General features: G+C 39.8%; 1 protein-coding gene across 2 annotated transcripts; it reads right to left on the bottom strand.

Moving 5' to 3' along the window:
- Positions 1-1,901: 1,901 nt before the first annotated feature.
- On the bottom strand, positions 1,902-17,898 carry ikbke (inhibitor of nuclear factor kappa B kinase subunit epsilon). 2 transcript variants are annotated; one of them, XM_058373162.1, is made up of 22 exons: positions 17,584-17,898; positions 17,277-17,337; positions 15,797-15,897; positions 15,534-15,671; positions 14,636-14,771; positions 14,075-14,256; positions 12,310-12,470; positions 11,360-11,470; positions 10,188-10,367; positions 9,906-10,102; positions 9,589-9,647; positions 9,390-9,481; positions 8,491-8,592; positions 7,976-8,033; positions 7,420-7,532; positions 7,077-7,153; positions 5,388-5,427; positions 5,197-5,298; positions 4,579-4,675; positions 4,312-4,403; positions 3,205-3,276; positions 1,902-3,119 (listed from the first exon to the last, which is right to left on the bottom strand). In XM_058373162.1, exons 3-22 carry the CDS (start codon positions 15,884-15,886, stop codon positions 3,056-3,058), a joined length of 2,163 nt encoding a protein of 720 aa, XP_058229145.1. In that variant the 5' UTR covers positions 15,887-15,897; positions 17,277-17,337; positions 17,584-17,898; the 3' UTR covers positions 1,902-3,055. The 2 variants fall into 2 exon arrangements, with proteins under 2 accessions (XP_058229145.1, XP_058229144.1); XM_058373161.1 differs by lacking the exon at positions 17,277-17,337.
- Between the last annotated feature and the right edge of the window lie 2,246 nt (positions 17,899-20,144).

Genomic DNA, 20,144 nt, shown 5'->3' with positions numbered 1-20,144 from the left:
AAGGCTCTGGGTCGTTGATCGGGGTTCAAGCCTCAGCACCGCCAAGCTGCCACCTTTGGGCACTTGAGCATGGCCCCCAACCCATTCTGCTGAAGGGGCACTGTATCATGGCTGACCCTGCACTCTGACCCCAACCCTCAAGGATGGGATATGTGTAGAAAGAATTTTACTGTGCAGTAATGTATATGTGACAAAGACATCAGTATTAAGAGAGAAGGGCCCTGGGGCAGGACTTCAGACACCTGTGATTTTAATGGTACTTTATTTTTTAATTATTAATTAAGATCCCAATTACATTACATTCTGTTATTAAACTAACAGCTAATAAGCAAATTTGTATAAATGCCTTAGGATGGCACCTGAATGTTTTTCAAGCAGTAGTTCTAACCAAAATGTTTTTAAGTAAAATTCCTTTTAAAACCTAGAGCTATTAAGCTATTAAAAAAATCCTTAAAAAAATTATTTCCCCCCACCAAAGAGTGCATCTGTTTACTACTTTTTAGGGTAAATCACATGCAGCTAAAACTCTAGGTTTGTTCATGTTATAGAATAGATTTGAGTCATTCACTGCAGAAAAGATTCAATGAATAAATGAATAACAATCTAGCTCTAAAATTATTCATCAGCAAAAAAAGAGTGTACCTATATACTATAAAATGATTCACCCCCAAAGAGTCATTCACTACAGAAAAAAATGAAAATTCCTGAATCAACTTACTTAAGAAACACATACTTCTTTATATACTTTTGTCCTTCAGTCTTTCTAATTTGAAACTAATAGCAAAGGACACTTTTTTAGGGTTCTACACATATGCTCCCTTTAACACAGATTATAGATGTATCATAAGTCTGTACTATTCCTCAAATGGCTCCTCTAGGGAGACCTTAAAAGTAGAATGCCTTTCAGTAGCGATAACGGTTAATCAAGCAAGGCAACCCTTGAGAATTCAGTAGGATGCTCAACGCGTATGTTACAATAGTGGGTCTGTAAAACTCTACTACTGTTATTTTGACATCCAATTTAGGAATGTAGTTTGAAACCCAGTGACATTATGCCACTGGTGACGTGCTGTTTTCACACCTCTTAGTATATTGTTTTGTGGTTCAGGATGTACCCTGAGGAGGTCTGTTAGACCCACGCTGTAGTTTCCCCAGTAGCCACCGGACTTCCCCTGCATGTGGCATCTTTCCCTTTTTAACGAAACAAACATTGTTCCATTTTCGTGTCTTAGTATATACACCCAAGGTTAGATAAAAATACCATTCTTAAAATGAAAAACAATACTTCATTATACGTCACTTGAATAAACAATGAAACCCCGTGTCCTATACTCTTTTTAATTTCTGACATGTAGAGTTTGGCTATTGTGTATACTGTAGTAGATGTTCCACTGATAGCCTGGGTGGACTGAACAGCTGATGGTATTGCACATCACCGCCCTTTTTTTCTCCCCCCAAAATATAGTCTTGTATTTTTCCATTACAACTGTCTGGAACAATTTGTTTTAATAGTTCTAACAGAATAGGGATGCAACAATCCTTAGCACCAAAACCATCTAAAAACTGCTCTCTAGACTGAAAAACCATTACACTGTACTGTGCTTTTCCCATTCTAAAATCTGAACACAGCACATTTTCCCCTATCTTTACAGTTCACTCCTCTTCCTGCACTCCTCTCTCTCCCTCTGTGGATCAGGAGACTAATTAAACAGCAGCACACTGCAGACTCATCTATCAAAGCAACACCCATTAGACCAATACGGATTTAGTACCTAATATTTTACTTTATACGTTCCTGAGCAATAATCAGCACGCTGTAAGAGCTAAATTAACACAGGCATCAATATTTAATACGGTTTATGTTGAGATGATTCAGCAGAAGTGCTGGTGTGCTGAAACTTTTTGAGGTCATATACATTTCCATTCACCTTTATTCATTTGCTAAGCACTTTTATTTAAGTTCTTTACAAGAGATGAACAAGTGTTTTCAAGTAAGCGTTTTTTTTTTAATGATGACATCGTATTTTTGGTTAATGCTACCACTACTACTAATAATGATAATAATAATAACAATAATAATAATAATAATAATAATAATAATAATGATAATGGTGATGATGAGCTTGGACAGACATTTGCACAAATGCACACATATCAACAGTGAGGTGTGTTTTGTGACCTGTGATTGAACTAAGAGTGACAAGAGTCTGGTGCTACACTTAGCCCTATGCATTGGTGATATCATCAGTGATTTTTCACTTGCACACTGTAGTCACTGTAGTGGAACAGAAGTTGGGTGTGTTAGGTTGGTGAATGATTCACTGGTTACAAGTCGGCATCATGAACATGAACTCAGGGGCATCTCAGTCAGCTCATTAGTTCAGGATAGATAGGCGCTAATCAGGGAGTCGGCCATTTCAAGGGTTCCAATCACAAAAAAATCCCACATTGCACAGCAAAAATACAGGGAGCACCTACACTAACGATGTTCCCTTACTGGAAATGACTAAATTGTCTGAAGCTTCTCAGCTTGAGGAAATGGCGGACAAATTCTCAGCTAAATGATTATCGTTGTTGTAGCTCGCAGTTACAGTTAGAGGTAAGTTAGAGGTTTTTCACTTTGTTTGACATTCTACAGTATATACATTTTAAGCAAACAATTTTTAAAAATCCTCTAGCTAGAAATGTTGTAAGGATATATGACAAAACATGACAAAACAAGTTCATTTTTTTGCATAATGTACTTTAAACAACATAACAAATGAGTCATCAGAGTCCCAATGTGTAGTGAACCAGGGTCCTTACCACTGCCCCAAGCCCCAAGTGTATACTGATTCATGACCTATGGAGCTTGGGAGTTGACTGAGACACACCCCTAGATGTGAGCAGCTCCAGAAAGCCAGCGGCCCATAATCGGTTCCACACCAGGTTAAAAAAGTCTTGCATTTCTGTCACCTGTTTCTTCATTCCTGTGCACATCCACCTTTTCCAGGCCATACCTGCCTCTGACCGGGGGCTGTTTACATCAGACACTCGACAGAGCTCTTTAGAATCCTCATGAACATTTTGGCTGTGGTAAACTAGGCTCGAGCACCAGTGTAGAGTTGAAAGCCCTGAGACTAAAAAACACAAAAGGAGCACACATGCCAGAATGGAGGTTTTGTTCATTAATAACAAGGTTGCTTTTTAGGTTTTAGAAGATACCTTTCTATGATCCGGTTGTTGTTTTGTAGCTCTCGAGCCACCGTTTCCATCTCATCCCTTAGTCTCTTCATCCTGAAATATTGTATAACCACAGATCATCAATTCAAGCTTTCCTAATCTGACTGCATATGTGAACTTGTCTGTAAAATCTTGTCAAAAAAAGCAGAAATAAATACAATTGTAAAACCTGACCCATGCATTATATCTATATTATGCTTTAAACCCAAAGTGGGAGTGGCCTAAATCAGAAGGCCAATCCCAATTTGTGTTTAATGCCTTTTACTCTGGTTTCCTCCCACAGTCCAAAAACATGTACATTAGGTTGATTGGTAATTCTAAATTGCCCATCGGAGTGAGTGTGAGTGTGTGTGGTTGTCTGCCTATATGTGGCCCTGTGATGGACTGGCTAGACCACTGGTTCAGATGGTGTGAATAGGTGATCTCAGTGATTTTTTCCTTGGTTTTTATACAGGCGATACTGTACTCTATTTTTACATTAAACATTTATTTATTTTTTAAGGGTAATGTATTATGGTAAATTTAAATTAAGTTAAAGTGTTTTGGGAGCATGGTTGTGGTCATATTTAGGGTTTAAACTCTAAAAATAAGGATTAACAGTACAGTTTTAGCATTTTTAGTGACTCCACTGAACATCCACGAAATGTCATTCGCGATGGGTCCTGGAACGTAACCTCGCGGATGTGTGAGGTATTACTGTATTGCTATCTCCATTTGCACAATTGTGGGCTGGCTAGAAAGTTTTGTAAATTCCTGTCAAAGATGCTTCTGGTAAAATCGCTGTTTGTCTAATGAGTTTTCACATTTAAAGCCAAAAGTTACCTTCCTAAAAAATCTTTTGCCATATATGCTGATGACATTGCTAACGCTACTGTGGTAATGGTTTCACGAAAGAGGAAGGTCTTATGGTGATCAGATGAGCAAAACGATACACCCAGCGAAAAGTCCCAGTGCGGTTACAGGAAATATAGGTACTCTTGGGATCCTGATTGAGCAATCACACTAATGGACCACAACGAGCTGTTGTATAAGTCCCTAATATATTGTGATGTACGTTATAAAGAGCTGTCTTGAAATCCAGAGACCCACCTAAGAATCATATTGTCTCGATTCTTCATTCCATCATTGGCCTCTGCTCCAGCTGGTCTCTGAAGTGCTATGACCAATGCTCTGTCCAAAACCTGTGCAAACAACATGGTTTTTATTCACTATAATAAACACAATATCCCTCAGAATAAAATGTTCTTATTAACTTGTGATTTATCAGTAATCCACTGGAATAGAGAAGAAAAAGAAAAGAAATATTGCTATGTACATGTGGAGAGAAAGAGAGGGAAGGTTTTGGAGGTAAATAACCTTTGTCTGCTCTCCCTCACATATCTGCAGGTCCCCAATTAGCTGTAAGAAGGAACTGCTGAAGTTCTCTAACTTGGACTGGATGTCACATAGTACACTGTGGTGAAACACACACACACAATCACAAATAACCATATTTGGCACTGTATACCATTTAGAGGCATCAACTGTAGAACACAACATCCAATAGTCTTAACCCAATGCTACAAACTCTTTAGCCATACAAACTTGTTCTTTTCTAAAAATGGTTCCTCTACTTAAATCATTTGAGAATTTCCCCAAACAAGGACAACTGAAGGCAGCTAAGAGCTTTTCAGAGCTCTATTAGAAAGTGAAATTATTTTGAGGTTATTGTGACGTTATATGATGTTAAGCCCTATAAGGATTATAAGGATTCCGTAGTGAGTCTCACTGAGGGAACTCATTAGGGTGCTTAAGAGAACCTATTTTCTGAGAGTGTTAATTAGGTGGTAGTTAAAAATGAAGAGATTGAATGATTGATTATTTTTCATTAATGTTCACACTCTCAACTTACAACTGGACTTACAATTCAACCATACACACAACTGTTGTGTTATCAGTAAATAAACAGTGGTGATGTAATGAGTGTGGTCTCACCTGCTCCATGTCACCACTGCGGCCAAAACCTCCTGATACCTCTGTAGGCATTCATCTCGAAACAGTGCCTTCACCTTCTTAATGTGGGCTGATAGGTTAATCCTACGCAGGAAGCACATGAAGAACGCTTGTGTTCAAAAGACAGTGGCTTGTCAGTGTGTCAATGTGTTTACTACTGACACAATACTCACTTTTCAAACTTGTGAATTTGTTCATCATTGTAGTTGAGCTCTGAAGAAGAGGATGGGAGAAAATTAGGTGTATTCTGCCGTGTACAGGAAAACCTAATCTGTTTTCCTCTCATTAGGTCATTTCCTATTAACTCTGTTTTCAGTGCTTTATCTAAAGTTATCAGAGGAAATAGAATGGTGAGAGAGACACTTCCGGCTTCATGCCTGACAGACTGAAATTTATCTTTGTACTCCCTTAGATAAGGCTAAATCAGTCTAATGAAAATATTAGCTTCTTAATAACCAGTAAATAATGGAAATGTAATCAGAAATCTCATCAAACAGGTTCTAAGCACTGACAGGAAGGTGGTTCCTTGTTTCACGTATAGAAATACCTAGAAATCCAAATATAAAGATGGACAAATTTTTTTTTACATTTTTCTCAATTATATCTTGACTGATTGAGTTTAAACCACACACACCTCACATACACCGGTCACTCATAACATTATGACTACCTAACTAATATTGTGTCCCCCTTTTGCTGCCAAAACAGCCCTGACCTGTCGAAGCATGGACTCCACTAGATCCCTGAAGGTGTGCTGTGGTATCTGGAACCAAGATGTTAGCAGCAGATCCTTTAAGTCCTGTAAGTTGCGAGTTGGGGCATCCATGGATCGGACTTGTTTGTCCAGCACATCCCACAGATGCTCGATTTTGGTGGCCAAGTCAACACCTCAAACTGGTTGTTGTGCTCATTAAACAATTCCTGAACCATTTTTGCTTTGTGGCACGGTGCATTATCCTGCTGAAAGAGGCCACAGACATCAGGGAATACTGTTTCCATGAAAGGCTATAGATGGTCTGTAACAATGCATAGTTAGAGGGTATCTGTCAAAGTAACATCCACATGGATGGCAGGACCCAAGGTTTCCCAGCAGAACATTGCCCAAAGCATGACACTGCCTCTGCCGGCTTGCCTTCTTCCCATAGTGCATCCTGGTGCCATGTGTTCCCCTGGTAAGAGACGCACACACACCCGGTCATCCATGTGTTTTAAAAGAAAATGTGATTCATCAGATGAGGCCACCTTCTTCCATTGCTCCGTGGTCCAATTCTGATGCTCCCGTGCACTGTTGCTGCTTTCGGTGGTGAACAGGGGTCAACATGGGCACCCTGACTTGTCTGCAGCTATGCAGCTCCATACACAACAAACTGCAATGCACTGTGTATTCTGACACCTTTCTATCAGAACCAGCATTAACTATTTTTTTCAGGAATTTGAGCAAGAGTAGCTTGTCTGTTAAAGCGGACCACACGGGCCAGCCTTCATTCCCCACCTGTATCAATGAGCGGCCCATGACCCTGTCGCCGGTTCACCACTGTTCCTTCCTTAGACCACTTTTGATACTGACCACTGCAGACCGGGAACACCCCACAAGAGCTGCAGTTTTGGAGATTCTCTGATCCAGTTGTCTAGCCATCACAATTTGGCCCTTGTCAAACTCGCTCAAATCCTTACGCTTGCCCATTTTTCCTGCTTCTAACACATCAACTTTGAGGACAAAATGTTCATTTGCTGCCTAATATATCCCACCCACTAACAGGCGCCGTGATGAGGAGATCATCAGTCTTATTCACTTCACCTGTCAGTGCTCATAATGTTATGGCGGATCGGTGTACGGCTGATATGAACACATATACACTCACTGCCGATTTGTCGGTCTTTGCGATACTGCCGATGTACAGCCACAATCTTCTCGAGAAGCACCTCCATCTTCTGTGCGCTGCATCAGACATATCGAGATATTAGTCATTTAAATGTTCACAAAATGTTGTTGTCTATAACACTGTCCAACTGACCAATCAGAAAATTTTAAAACCCAATACATCATTTTCTAAAATCGTCCACACTTATTAAAGAGACTGTCAATATCTTTAACATAATATCTTTAACATAAGCATATATAAACTTTTGCCATTAGCTGTTAAATGTTGTGGTATAATGAGTATGTTTTCTGCTAGCAAAGTAAATAACTTATCATTTGAGTACCATTTATCCTGAGTCAGTGTCTTGGAGTGCTCAGCTACGTCCAAATGCAGATGCTGCAGTTTGTTCTGGATTTCTCTGATGCCGCTGAAATACACAGGTAGTTTTTCATGGATCTGGAGAAAAAAAACAAAATCTTCAAAATCTCCTACTACGTAAATATTCTTCCTTTTCACCTACAGATATTCCTAGCAGAAAGAAAGACCTAATGATGGCATTCAATACTCAGTCATCTGAGATTGTCATATGGTCTCCTCTCTAATAAATAGTCGTCTGTAGTGTCCATAGTGTTTAATAAACTTTGGTTGTGAAATTGATATCTTACATGATGCAGTGAAATCTTAAGAAAGTAGAAAATAGAAACTGCAGCATGTTAAGTCGTCAGGTGTAAGGTGAATTAGATTAAATAACAATTAGATGTTCTCTGCAGAAAATAAAAATGACAGGATTAAATAAAGGTGTAAATTCACCTCTTAGAAGAAGAAATGACCGGGTGAAATGAATTGTAATGGTCTACTAGATCCATAACATGTATGTTATAACTCTGTATGATTTTTACCGATCTGAGTTTCTGCATGTTGTCAGAGGAAAGTGGTACATCTAGTGGAACCTGGCTTCTGCAGGACAAATGAGGTAAAGAGTCTTTAAACGCTTCAGTTAGCAATAAACTGAGAACATTTCACAAAATTCAAATTAATATGGAAATAACTAGTCAAATTCTATCACAGTAAAACTGAGTGTAATACCCAGTGGTGGACAAATCACAAGCCTGGGAGATTTCATGTCTGGGCTAATAAAGTGAAGAGTATGCAATCATAATATGCTACGTTTAAAACTTTTTAAGGAGATCATATATAATGGTTCATTTCCATCAATCTTAACGCACTTAATTAGCTCACTGCATATTATTACTTTACATCATCTAACACTTCACAGCTAATGAAGTTAGCATTTGTCCATGCTTGAGCTTGTCCAAGCTTTTTTTTTTAGAATTTCTAAATAAAGATAAAGATAAAGATATCTCTAGATATCTACACACTAGTAGATTGTGAGCATGATATCTCAGGCCCTTACAGTGCATCCAGTGTTTCTTCTGTGTTCAGGCAGGACAACAGCTTCATATTCACCATCGTGATTCTGTGCGCCGTGGTATTGCAGTCAATCCGTACAATTTCACTGCAAATGAGAAAATTAGTTACAATAGAGTCCAGAAATCTGAGGTCCCCATCATGAGATGTTTACATTGATGTATACACACACCATTTTAATAGGAACATCTGTGCATCAGCTCACTGATTTAATTAGCCAATCATATGATAGTGGCACAATGCATAAAATTATGCAGATGGAGGTACAGGGCTTTAGTGAAATTTCACATAAAGATTACCACAGAATAAGAGAATAAAAATAATGTGTTCGCAGTGATTTTGACTGTTGCATGGTTGCTGGTACCTGATGGACTGCTGGAATTTTTATGCACAACAGTATACAGAAACCATCCAACGGAAATGACTTGTGGATGAGAGGTGTCGACTCTTGCTGGTTCGAATTGACAGGAAAGCTACGGTAAATCAAATAATATTGTTTACAACCATGGCTCGAAACTGATGTAGCTGGACTATAACAGCAGACGCCTACATCAGGCTTCATTCCTGTCGACTAAGAACAGGAATCACTCCATTGTCAAAGAGAAGATGAACTGAAGCTCTTAACCTGTATCTGCAAGATCTGATACATGGCACTGCTGTCAGTAAATTAGTTACCTGGCTAATTGCATGAATAGGCAGGTGTTCCTAATAAAGTGGCAGGTGGATGTAAGCTGTCTGTTGTTGTTTTCAGTAAATAATACAACCTTTTTTAACTTTAGTGTTCTTTAATTATAAAGTCCAGCTTAATGTGGAAATTATATTTCTAATAAAAACACAACAGATCACATGACTGTATATGTTTAAACTGTAAAATATTTCCATCACATGTAACTATAGAATCCCTGCAGTATCATGTCTCTGTGCTTGTGTAGGAGCCGTGTCGTCCGGAGAAATTGGTGAATCACTCCGACAAGGTTCTGTGAAGAAGAACAAGAGGGTTTTGTGCTAGATGTTTAGTCACAGATTAATAATTATGTTTGCCTTTAAATGCAACGCTAGGTACAAAGCAGGCTTTCTTTGCTACCTTTGAGAAAGTGTGGTCAGCCACGACATCAAATCTCGAGGGTAAAGACTGGGTCTCGGCTAGAACATAAAAGAAAGAGGGTCAGACAGGGAGGGCTTAGTTTAGAAGTCCAGATCCGTAAGCAGGACGATCGTCTATTATCAGGTCAATAAACTGAAAAGAATTTTTTTTTCTCATCACATATTACACATAAAAAGGAGAAACACTTCATCTATTGTATTCATTCGTACCACATACGCAACAAACCTCGCACTGTACACACTGCAAGATAATTAATCAGTTATTATTAACAACCATAAATGATCCCGAGTTCTTACGCTCTCTGGGAGGCAGTGCAGCGATTTTCTCGGCTCGTCTGCTGAGCAGAAAGATGGGTCGCTCGGCAGAGGTGGGCGGCAGGTTGATTACTTTCATGCTGGGCTCCAGGGTGTGTGGGTGACCCTGGAACAGATACTTCTGCATTTCAGCTCCAATCCCTGTCTGAGTCTGGACTTCATCGAAGAAGATTGAAACTCTAAATCAAAATGAAAAGACATTTTAATGACTGGAGCTACATGATCAAACATGACCTAAATCTGAGCAGTTCTTGCAGTACTAACGTGTTGTAAAAGTGGATGTAGATTGTGTGGGCAGTGGCTTGCTGAAGCGAGAAGACGTGCACTTTTACACGTTGGAGGATATCCATGGTAGCAGCAAAGAACTGGTCAAACCCCCAGCATTTCTCCTGACTGGCCTCCAGGATGTTGGCCAGCACTGGGACCAGGTGCATTTTTAGACCCCTGAAATGACAGAATAAGATAACAGCAATGATATTCTTTATTGCTGATGAATAACAACGCTAGAAAAATATTACCTCCAGGTTGCAGCCAGTGGAGGGGGTGATGTTAGATTATGTAAGAGACCAAAACATATGACTCAAAAAACACAAGAATATCCATTATTATTGTTAAGGGTGAATGTTAGGGGTAATGTTCCATGATTAAAGATAACGAAAATGTTGCTGAAAATGTTTTCCAGGTATGACACAGTGAAATATGGTAACGTTTTTAAAACAGTGTTGTAATAAATTATTGCATGCTAAAATGAAACGATTCCAAAACGACCCGGACATGTTAAATAAACACTTACTGAAAGTGTCACCATATCAACGTCATATGTTTCCGTCATAACATTTAAATAAAAAAAATCATTATTATTTTTATTATTAGTCTTACATTACATGGTGCATCTGTCACACCTGTGATTCAGCTATTAATTTACAAACCAGTGTTTTACCTTACATACCACCTACACCTATATACACCAATCAGGCATAATATTATGAGCACTAACAGGTGAAGTGAATAACACAGTGATTATCTCCTCATCATGGCACCTTTTAGTGGGTGGGATATATTAGGCAGAAAGTGAACATTTTGTGCTCAAAGTTGAGAAATGGGCAAGCGTAAGGATTTGAGCGAGTTTGACAAGGGCCAAAGTGATGGCTAGACAACTGGATCAGGGCATCTCTAAAACTGCAGCCCTTGTGGGGTGCACACAGTGCACGATGGGTCAGGGCTGTTTTAGCAGCAAAAGCGGGACCAACACCAATATTAAGCAGGTGGTCATAATGTTATACCTGGTCAGTGTACTGTATATAATATTTTTAAATGCATTCTAGAGGTTTTCCTAATCAAATTCAAATTGTCATCTAAATCAAACATGAGAAACATAATGAAGTAGAGAAAGCTGTGATACTCGCTTGTAGAGTTTCCACAGTGCAAATACTCACTCTGAAAGCTGGCAGGAGTGGGGCAGATGATAGCTCCATTCTATAGGTCCATTTTCTACCTTCTGAACCCCCGCAATTGCCCCCTCTGGCTTTTCAGTGGTGATCTTGTACCTATGATCAAATGAAATACTTAATACAGCTTTAATATATCAGTAATGATTAAATATATGGTATATACACATATAGTAGTGTTATGTTGATCAGATTTCCCTTCGGTTAATCCCCATCTCCATTTAACAACAGTTCAAAATATTCACAGATTTTCAGAAGATTATTCCCTTATTTTGAACATGAGAAGCTTTGGGATTTCAGCAGAAACAGGAATTTAAGTTTTCAGCTCAAACTGCGCCACTTCCCATTTACTGAGAGTTTTGGGACACTTCTCCAAATCATTGAATTCAGGAGTTGTTTTTCAGGGGTTGGGCTCGGCCCCTTAGTTCCAGTGAAAGGAACCCTTAATGCTTCAGCATACCAAGACATTTTGGACAATTTCATGCTCCCAAATTTGTGGGAACAGTTTTGGTGATGGTCCCTTCCTGTTCCAACATGACTGCGCACCAGTGCACAAAGCAAGGTCCATAAACACATGGATGAGTGAGTTTGGTGTGGAAGAACTTGACTGACCTGCATCAGTTCCTGACCTCACAAATGCACTTCTAAGGGAATGGTCAAAAACTCACACTCCTAAACCTTGTGGAAAGCCTTCCCAGAAGAGTTGAAGCTGTTACAGTTGCAAAGGGCGGGCCAACTTCATATTAAATTCATATGCATGTAAAGGCAGCCGTCCCAAAACTTTTGGCAATATAGCATAGTTGTCATCAATAGAGCAAATATTTTAATAATGAATACTTTACCTTAACAAACTCCTTATATTTACTGTTTTATCATTAATTCCTAAAATAAGACCAATTCATTCATATTATTTACAAATAATATTTTTTTTTTCATACATTATCTGTTTGTTTCTACGTGGTCCTCCATATGGTATGAAAGGCAGGCTGCCGGTTGCAGCGTGGTAAAACGTAACACCAATACTCCACAGATCCACTGTCACTCCGTAGGCCTTCTGCTGGGGCTTCCTCAAAACTGCACGCTCATACATGTCTGGGTGCTGCACAGGACAGAAAGAGCTGCTTTACTATTAATAAATCCCCAATATGTATTTCAATTATATTTATTGCTTTCTAACCTGCACATAAAAGAAGAGCTGCAGAAAGATTTGTATAAAAAGGTTGATCCGGCTCTTTTAATCCAAATAGTTACGAATGTAAATACACCACTCACAAAAAGTTAAGGATAGTTGGCTTTTGGGTGAAATTTATGGAAAATGTAAAAAGTTCACGCTACAGTGATATTATATCATGAAAGTAGGGCATTTAAGTAGAAGCATGCAGTGGTGATTTCCTCATCTCAAACAATTTATTGAAACAAAAGCCAACAACAGTGGTGGGTATACCACAACAAAAAATGTCAGTGTCTCAATAATTTGTTATGTGCCCTTGACCATAAATTACAGCTTGACAACGACGTCTCATCCTGTTCACGCGACTTATTGTCTGCTAAGGCATGGCATTCCACTCTTCTTGAAGGGCGGCCCTCAGGTCATTGAGGTTCTGAGCTTGAGGTTGAGCTGTTCCCATAGGTTTTCTATGGGATTCAGGTCTGGAGAAAGTGCAGGCCACTCCATTTGAGGTACCCCAGCCTCCAGCAGCCGTTCCCTAATGATGCGACCTCGATGAGCTGGAGCATTGTCGTCCATGAAGATGAAATTAGGCCTGTGTTGTTCATGCAGGGACACAATGACTGGATTAATGATATTATTCAGGTAGTATTGGCTTGTCACTGTACCATTCACAAGATTTAGGGCAGTTCTGTATTGAGTAGACACACCTGCCCAGACTGTAACACCACCACAACAGTGGTTGATGCATAGCGCTCTCCTTGACGTCTTCAACATTGTTGGTGGCCATCATTTCTGCTCAATGTGAATCGACTTTCATCAGAGAACAGTACTGAGGGCCACTGGTCTCTCGTCCAGCGTAAATGCTCCCTGGCCCGACGCCTGTGCCTGGTGGTGTGGTCAGGTACCCTTGCAGGTCGTCCAGCACGCAGACCACGCTGATGTAAATGGTTTCGAATGGTCTGATGTGACACTTGGGTGCCTCTCACCTCCCTTAAATGTGCCTGGAGTTAGGGTTGGAGTGGCATTCATCATCCGGTTCCGCAGGGCACTGTTCACAATGAAGTGGTCATCAATGTGGGATGTGGCCAAAGGACGTCCACTTCTATGACTTTCTGTGACTCTTCCAGTCTCTCTGTATCTCTGTCACAACCTGCTGATGACACTCTGTGACACTTTAAGCTCTGTGGCCACTTCCCTCTGAGAACATCCTGTTTGAAGCCTCGCAATGGCGAGGTACTGTTGCTCAATTGTTAGGTGTCGTCTTGGTCTCATGATGTCAAAATGTGAACAGCATGATGAAGAGGACTGTTTAAATACCAATTCTAATTGAACCAGAAAATTTATTGGTCGATTCATAGATCAAACACCAGTTGTGAATTTTGCCGTTAAGCACCTTGTTAGAGAACAGCAAGGGTCATGTGTCTAAAATGACTACAGTATCACTTTAATACTATTCATCTAAAATAAATATAACTGTAAAATAAAATTCAGTAAAGGTCACACTTAAATGCTGACCACTTTCTGAGTCTCACCAGATATTCCTCCGTGCCATAGATGGACACAAACTTCTCATCGTCCTCCAGTTCTCGAGCGGCGCCGAAGTCTGTGAGTTTGTAGATTGAGCATCCATCCTCCCCCACCTGCCTCATAATGTTGCCTGGCTTGATGTCTCGGTGGACCACACCATTCTCGCGCAAATGGTTCATTCCGTGAACTGCAAATTTGGACCAAGACCATTGTTATGGGATTTACAGTAACATTTTTAACCATGTGTAGCTTTTTCTTCCATATTTCAGAATATAGAACCAGGAAGAATCATCTCCTAGCGTTGTTCTCCTGCTCTTCTGACACATCTGGATACCATAAAGACTCAAAGACTGAACCAGTTTATACTTAAGAGTTCCTTTCCTGTTCACCTGGATACTACAAACATAAAGAACTGCTCCTGTAATCAAAAAAACTGCACTAAGCTTTTTCCACCAAACCTTATACCTTATCCCTTCGGCACATGCAGTACTGTTTAACTATTCTTTATAAAATTCAGACATTGTTGTATCTCCAAATTACTGATGTATAAAAGGAGAAATGCTGACCTACACACTGCAGCACTATAAGGAATTCAGATTCAGGCAGTCCGAATGCGTTTTCAGGTTCCTCTAGCAGATTTAACAGACTTCCTCCTGAACAATACTCCATTACCAAAACCTTCTGTTTGGGGTTCGTCTGGATCTGCATGAACACAATAACAGCGAGTTGAACGAAGAAAAAAGTATAAACATTTTTAAATATAACAGGATCAGGTTTTGCTCAGCAGTCATCCTGGTTTTGACCTGTTTAGATTTATCCATCCCTCCATTTGTTTTCTATAACATTTATCCTACAATAGGTAATAGGGAGCCTGAAGTTTATCACATAAAAACTCAGGGTACAAGACAAGACACTCAAGACAGTGTGCCTCCCATCACAGGGCACAATCACACCCATTCACACACTACAGACTATTTAGAGATGCCAATCATCCTATAATGCATGTCTTTGGACTGGGGAGGAAATTGAAGGAAACCACCTAAATCAGGGGGGATATGCAAACTCCCTAAACAGGGCAGATACCAAACCCTCAGCCCTGCAGGTATGAGGCAAATGTACTAACCAATAAGCCTCACTGCATCTCTCAAATACTGTTTATTAGTGATCCACCTCATTACTCTTCATCTGTTTTACTAAGCTTGAAATAAGCCCAAGTACTCTAACAGTGAATTAGTTAGCTAATTATTAAAAAATTGTAAAAGTTAAACAACAAATCTAAACCGAATTAGAGAGTTACGGGTCCTGCTTGTGGCTCTCTGGAAGGTGTGAGAAGTAGTTCAGCACTGTATCTGACAGACTGAAAGCGACAGGTGGAGGCGCCCAAACACACACACCTACACACACGACAGACACATCTGAGAACCGTCACATACAAGAACCTTTAGATAACATCAGACTCCCCACCTCCTCTATGGTGAAGAGTTTGACGATGTTGACGTGGTTCAGCCTCCGCAGCATCTCAAATTCCCTCATCTGTACCTCATATGGTCTGCTGTAGCTGGCCACGTTGAACACCTTCACTGCAACCACTTCACTTGTTTTCTTCAAAAAAAAAAGGAGATTGTGTGTCATGTTTGCGTCATTTTCTCAGACTATATATAGGTCAACTGCCTCTCTCTATCAAATGTCTCAGAGCATGAAACAGCAGTGTCAGCAGGCACACATACTTTGGTTCGAGCTTTATAGACACTCGCAGTTGCACCCTGACCGAGAATATCGTCAATCGACCAAAGATGGTTTTCTGTACTTGTTGTCATGGTGGATTATTCTGTGAAAAAGAAGAGTGCAGAAATGTTATATCACATACAGTAGATAGAATGTTTCTGTATTGTACTTCTTTTTGCTTTACAAAATGTATATACAAGATATATATTTAAAAAACAGTACGCATATAACTATTATAATTGGAGCATTAAATATCATAAACAATTGATATACTTTTTTATTTTATTTTTTTGCCATAATTAATTATAAAGTTATTCTCATGAAATAAAAGCTGTAATCATACTGTTATATAAAAATAATCAATGACAGTGTGGTGTTATTTGGCCTGATTCCAGGTTGGGGTCTGATACTAATCTCAGAATTGATTATTTTCCTTATATTAGTGTTCTATTCTTCTTATACCACGTCAATTTGCATCAATTACATCGTTTATTAATAAAAACACCCCCCCCCCAATCAGGCATAACATTATGAGCAGTGAGAGACTGATGATCTCCTCATCATGGCCCCTGTTAGTGTTGTCCTCAAAGTTGATGTGTTAGAAGTGAAGGATTTGAGCGACTTTGACAAGGGTCAAATTGTGATGGCTAGACGACTGGATCAGAGCATTTCCAAAACTGCAGCTCTTGTGGGGTGTTCCCGGTCTGCAGTGGTCAGTATCTATCAAAAGTGGTCCAAGGAAGGGACAGTGGTGAACCGGTGACAGGGTCATGGGTGGCCAAGGCTCCCTGATGCACGTGGGGAGCAAAGGCTAGTCCTGTGTGGTCTGATCCAACAGACGAGCTACTGTTGCTCAAATTGCTAAAGAAGTTAATGCTGGTTCTGATAGAAAGGTATCAGAATACACAATGCATGACGGGTCAGGGCTGTTTTGGCAGTGCAACACAATATTACATATTATGCCTGATCGGTGTATATACAAAATGCAAAAAACATAAAAATAAATAAACTCTTCTCTCCTGAAGACTTTCCCATGGTGGAAAACTTACTGATGTTACAAAATACTGTGCTTTCAAATAAACTTACATTCACTTTTTTCCCCCCAAAAAATACTGAAAATGTATTAAAAGGTCAATTTGTGTCATCAACTTGCCCAAGGAATAAATCATACGTAATCACTCAAATCTCAAATATGAAAAAAATTGGATTAAGTGATAAAATACCAAACCGCGCACACACACACACACACACACACACACACACAATGTGTGCTCTTATGAAAGTCTTATGTCATCAAACACCTAAATCCTTTTCCATACACTTTCTGATGATCAGTCTGCTTACTCATGAATACCATTCATCAACCTGAGGTATGGTTCATCCATGTAGGAGTGTGTTTGATAACAGAAACCACAGCAGATGTGACAAAAACACAAATAAATACAATCAAATCAATACAATGAACTGCACTGTGTAAACTACCTTTTCTTCTAGTTTCTCGTCAGTGTAAACAAGTCATGAGGAGGAAACAGATCTCAGGTACCTGTGAAACATAAACAACTCAAAACCTCAACCATTTGGCTGAAATATGACACGATTTATGGAAATGACTTAAAATACGTATCTAATCGATGATATTTTAACCAAGCTAGCCTACTGGATTTTGTTTTTGTTTTTTTTTATTCTCGTGTTTGTTTGTGTTTTTTGCTCCGTTGATCCTCTTCCAGCTTCCCCTATTCTGCATTTGACTAGACAACAAGAAGTAAAAAAGAAATGATCTCAAACTCACCATTTAATAAACAACACCAGATGAAGAGGCAGGACTTCTTCATGGAGATCGTGGAGAAATTCCTCAAACCCCGAATGTACAGTACGGAAAGTTCCGACAAAAGAGACTTTCCGTTTGACAAGCAGGAACTTCCTCGTTGGAGTTTACGGGAAATTTACAGTATGCGCCAATAATCGCATTAATAAAGATTAGAGGAAGCTGATCAAACTGTGATAAATAAAACCAATACATCGATTAAAACATAGAATGACACTTTTAATTTCCCACAGTTTTAAATATTTGCCACGATTTTATATCACCGCCAGTCCAACGCGGATGTGAACATTCATTTAGATTTGCAGTGTTTTGTCGCCATCTACTGGACAACATTATGTATGACACTGTATTGTTTAAAATAGTGCATTTGTAGTTTCTTGCTAAAACATAAAACCCCGTCCTGAAGATTTTATTGTTTTCCTTCATATAAGCTTCATTCCTACATGATCTAGCAGACTCATTTTCCAAAAATAAATAAATAAATAAATAAAAAATAAATAATGCAAGAGAATGAACAATGTACTTCTTTGGAAAAATATTGATGTATCAAACTCGAGATTAGATCACTGCTATACAGTCGGGGGTGAAAATGAGCCCACTTTCCTCACCTCAAGAGCTCTTACACAGATCAGCCAACTTTATGACCACCCACGTAATATTGTGTTGGTCCCCCTTTTGCTGCCAGAACAGCCCTGACCCAACAAGGCATGGACTCCACTAGATCCCTGAAGGTGTGCTGTGGTATCTGGCACCAAGATGTTAGCAGCAGATCCTTTAAGTCCTGTAAGTTGCGAGGTGGGGCCTCCATGGATTGGACTTGTTTGTCCAGCACATCCCACAGATGCTCGATTGGATTGAGATCTGGAGAATTTGGAGGCTAAGTCAACACCTCAAACTTGTTGTTGTTCTCATCAAACAATTCCTGATCCATTTTTGCTTTGTGGCACGGTGCATTATCCTGCTGAAAGAGGCCACAGTCATCAGGGAATACTGTTTCCATTAAAGGCTGTAGATGGCCTGCAACAATGCTTAGGTAGGTGGTAGGTGTCAAAGTAAGATCCACATGGATGGCAGCACCCAAGGTTTCCCAGCAGAACATTGCCCAAACCGTGACACTGCCTCTGCCGGCTTGCCTTCTTCCCATAGTGCATCCTGGTGCCATGTGTTCCCCTGGTAAGAGATGCACTCACACCCGGTCATCCATGTGTTTTAAAAGAAAATGTGATTCATCAGACCAGGCCACCTTCTTCCATTGCTCCGTGGTCCAGTTCTGATGCTCCCGTGCCCATTGATGCTGCTTTCGGTGGTGAACAGGGGTCAACATGGGCACCCTGACTTGTCTGCAGCTATGCAGCTTATATGCAACAAACTGCAATGCACTGTGTATTCTGACACCTTTCTATCAGAACCAGCATTAACTTTTTTTTTTTAGGAATTTGAGCAAGAGTAGCTTGTCTGTTAAAGCAGACCACACGGGCCAGCCTTCATTCCCCACCTGTATCAATGAGCCGCCCATGACCCTGTCGCCGGTTCACCACTGTTCCTTCCTTAGACCACTTTTGATACTGACCACTGCAGACCGGGAACACCCCACAAGAGCTGCAGTTTTGGAGATTCTCTGATCCAGTGGTCTAGCCATCACAATTTGGCCCTTGTCAAACTCGCTCAAATCCTTACACTTGCCCATTTTCCCTTCTTCTAACACATCAACTTTGAGGACAAAATGTTCACTTTCTGCCTAATATATCCCACCCACTAACAGGCGCCATGATGAGGAGATAATCAGTGTTATTCACTTCACCTTTCAGTGCTCAAAATGTTATGGCTGATCAGTGTATAAGCAAATGTATAAGCAACTACTAATATAATTGAAGCTTTCAGTTATTTTTCTTCTGAAGAGCTGTTGTTATTTATAATTTTACAGCAATGTACCATGATTGTAATGCTTTGAACAGGTATTTAAAATCAAACAAATTTGTTGCCATCTATTGGTTGATATACATTACACGAAAACCCTCTTACAACATTTGATATTATATTGGTCCAGCAGGCCAGCCAGCCACGCACGCACACACACACACCCCTTATGATATTATTTCTTATATATTCTTGCCTTGGGTGAATTAGGTCAGAATCTGACCAAACAGTTCCTGAAACTGAATAAATAGATAAAAAAACATTCAATATTATTTATCAATAAAGGTAGGAATCCACCCTGGATAACACTTCATGGCACCATTCATACATACATTCACACCTAAGGGGCAATTTAGAGTTGCCATTCCACTTACCACTATATTTTTTGAGAGGCAGGAAGAATCCTATGTACATGTCTGTACAAGTTACACATGGACAGTAACCTGAGCTCAGCTGGCAGTGACACATCCATCTAGCACAAGTAGTGAACCTAGAGAAGACTATGATATTGCAGCCCAAACTATCATTGACCCACAACTGTCCTGCACTCTGGGCATGCAACAGACCGAGTGGTAAGCTTCGTTTGGGCTTCTCCACTCTGTAACTCT

The sequence above is a fragment of the Hemibagrus wyckioides genome, linkage group LG21, assembly GCF_019097595.1.
Source record: "Hemibagrus wyckioides isolate EC202008001 linkage group LG21, SWU_Hwy_1.0, whole genome shotgun sequence".
NCBI lineage: Eukaryota > Metazoa > Chordata > Actinopteri > Siluriformes > Bagridae > Hemibagrus > Hemibagrus wyckioides.
The sequence above is the reverse complement of the archived record's forward strand: the minus strand, read 5'-3'. Positions and strand labels throughout refer to the sequence as shown.